Here is a 1,894-nt window from a genome sequence, read left to right as displayed (position 1 = left end):
GGGGGCTAAGACCTGCCCCCTCCTCCGCAAGAACTGGGGGTCCTTCCCCCACAAAAATGTGGGGGTCCGCCCCTGTCCCTCAAATAATTTGGGGTCCCTCCCCCACAAAATGTGGGAGTCCACCCCTGTCCCACAAATAATTTGGGGTCCCTCCCCCCCAAAAAATGTGGGGGTCTGCCCCTGTCCCTCAAAAAATTTGGGGTCCCTCCCCCACAAAATGTGGGAGTCCATCCCTGTCCCACAGAAAATTTGGGGTCCCTCCTCCCCCCCCCAAAATGTGGGGGTCTGTCCCTATCCTTCAAATAATTTGGGGTCCCTCCTCCCCCCCAAAATGTGGGGGTCTGCCCCATCCCTCAAATAATTTGGGGTCCCTTCCTGCCCCCCGCATAATTAGGGTTCCTCCTCCCCACAAAAATGTGGGGTGCCCTCCTTGTCCCTCCAAACTATTTTGGGTCTCTACCCCCCTACAGCACTCCGGGGTCTGCTCCCTCCCCCCCCCCAAATACTTGGGGTGCCTCCAGGGTCGGTGTGGGGTCCCTGCCCCTCCAGGCCGAGGCCCCCCCCGCACTGGCCCTGGGGGGGCCTCATGCCGTGGCGAGGAGGACGGAGGTGAGGAGGGCGTCGAAGAGCAGCACCTTCAGCAGCAGCACCCGGATGGCCATGAGCAGGGCTGCGGCAGCGCAGGCGCGCGGCGCTGCGAGGGAAGGAGCCTCAGCGCAGCCCCCTGCCTCCCCACCCTAAGCCAGCCAGGGGGTTCCTTCGCAGTATCCCCCCCCCAGTATCCCTGCTGGCGTTAGGCTCATGGGGACACAGAAGGGGGGAGACTCACCAGCGGGGGCCCCCGGACATAGCTCTGCCTCGGTGTCTCCTGCAGGGCACAGAGAGCAGCTGGGGCAGGAAGGGGCCCGAAGCCAGGTGCGCGAGCGGGGCCCACCACAACCCCCTTCCTGCGGAGGGGCCGCAGCACTTCACCTCGGCGGCCCTCACGCCCGCTCCCCACCACCAGCCCACGGCCCAGCAGCGGGAGCCAGGGCCATACCGGTGATGTGGAGGGGCTCAGAGCTGTGCGCCGGCACGGTCCGGTCGGGCCCGACGTGGCAGGCAAGCGCGTCGCTGTCAGCAGGGAGGACGGAAACGGTGCTGGCGGTGCCGTCGGTCCTGTGGGACACCCCATAGGCAAAGGCGCCCAGGGTGCTGCCGTCGCCGCTGGAAATCCAGACGGCGTCGCGGGAGCCTGGCGGCAGGTCGCTCACCACGCAGGCCACCAGCCGCCGCCGCTGCCCGTTCACCACCATGGTCAGCGGAGGGGCCAGCGTGGGAAAGGGGCCTGCTGCTCCGAGGGCTGGGGAAATGGGGGGGGGAACATTAGGGGCTCCTGTGGCCCCAGCGCATCCCCTCCCCTGCCATGGGCCCCCACCCAGCTGCCCCCCACTTTGCCACCTGGCCTTCGCCCGTGGGCTCGGTGGCACCCAGACCGCCATCCCCAAAGCCCACAGCCCGGGGCCCCCATTCGGCCCTGGCCTTGAAGGGTGCCTTGGCCTCATGCCCCCCGGCCGGGGTACTCACAGGGCAGGAGCTGGAGCAGGGTGGCGAGCAGGAGCAGCCCGGCCACCCCCATGGCGGCGGTGTGGGGCTGCCGGGGGGCTGCCCTGTAACCGTTGCTCACACCTGTGTGTCAGTGGGCTGGGGGGGGGCAGCCCAGCCTGCTGTCGGGGCAAGGGGGGCAGAGGCAGCCTTGGGGGCATGGGGGCCAGCACCCACTTTCGCCTTGCAGCTGCACTGCTGTCCTGCAGCATTGGTGGTGCTGACCCCTGGCACCAAGGGGAGCGTGTCCCCCCAAACAGTGATGCCGCCCCATCCCCCCCAAAACACCAGTGGTTACCACCCCATCCCC

General features: G+C 67.9%; 1 protein-coding gene across 1 annotated transcript; it reads right to left on the bottom strand.

The window, feature by feature from the left end:
- Window positions 1-528: 528 nt before the first annotated feature.
- PTCRA (pre T cell antigen receptor alpha) lies at window positions 529-1,618 on the bottom strand. Its single transcript, XM_026081579.1, has 4 exons — window positions 1,567-1,618; window positions 988-1,342; window positions 830-888; window positions 529-694 (listed from the first exon to the last, which is right to left on the bottom strand). Exons 1-4 carry the CDS (start codon window positions 1,616-1,618, stop codon window positions 585-587), a joined length of 576 nt encoding a protein of 191 aa, XP_025937364.1. The 3' UTR covers window positions 529-584.
- Between the last annotated feature and the right edge of the window lie 276 nt (window positions 1,619-1,894).

Source organism: Apteryx rowi, unplaced genomic scaffold, assembly GCF_003343035.1.
Source record: "Apteryx rowi isolate R43461 unplaced genomic scaffold, aptRow1 scaffold_555, whole genome shotgun sequence".
NCBI classification, from domain to species: domain Eukaryota; kingdom Metazoa; phylum Chordata; class Aves; order Apterygiformes; family Apterygidae; genus Apteryx; species Apteryx rowi.
Note: the sequence above shows the minus strand (reverse complement) of the source record. Positions and strands in the feature narration are given on the sequence as shown.

What these genes read in the sequence shown, in the direction of transcription:
- PTCRA (XM_026081579.1), bottom strand. Translation starts at nt 1,618, where the DNA reads ATGGGGGTGGCCGGGCTGCTCCTGCTCGCCACCCTGCTCCAGCTCCTG. An exon ending in GCTGGTGGTGGGGAGCGGGC is followed by an intron (nt 889 to 987) that starts GTGAGGGCCGCC and finishes TTCCTGCCCCAG; the next exon opens with CTGCTCTCTGTGCCCTGCAG. An exon ending in ATGTCCGGGGGCCCCCGCTG is followed by an intron (nt 695 to 829) that starts GTGAGTCTCCCC and finishes CTTCCCTCGCAG; the next exon opens with CGCCGCGCGCCTGCGCTGCC.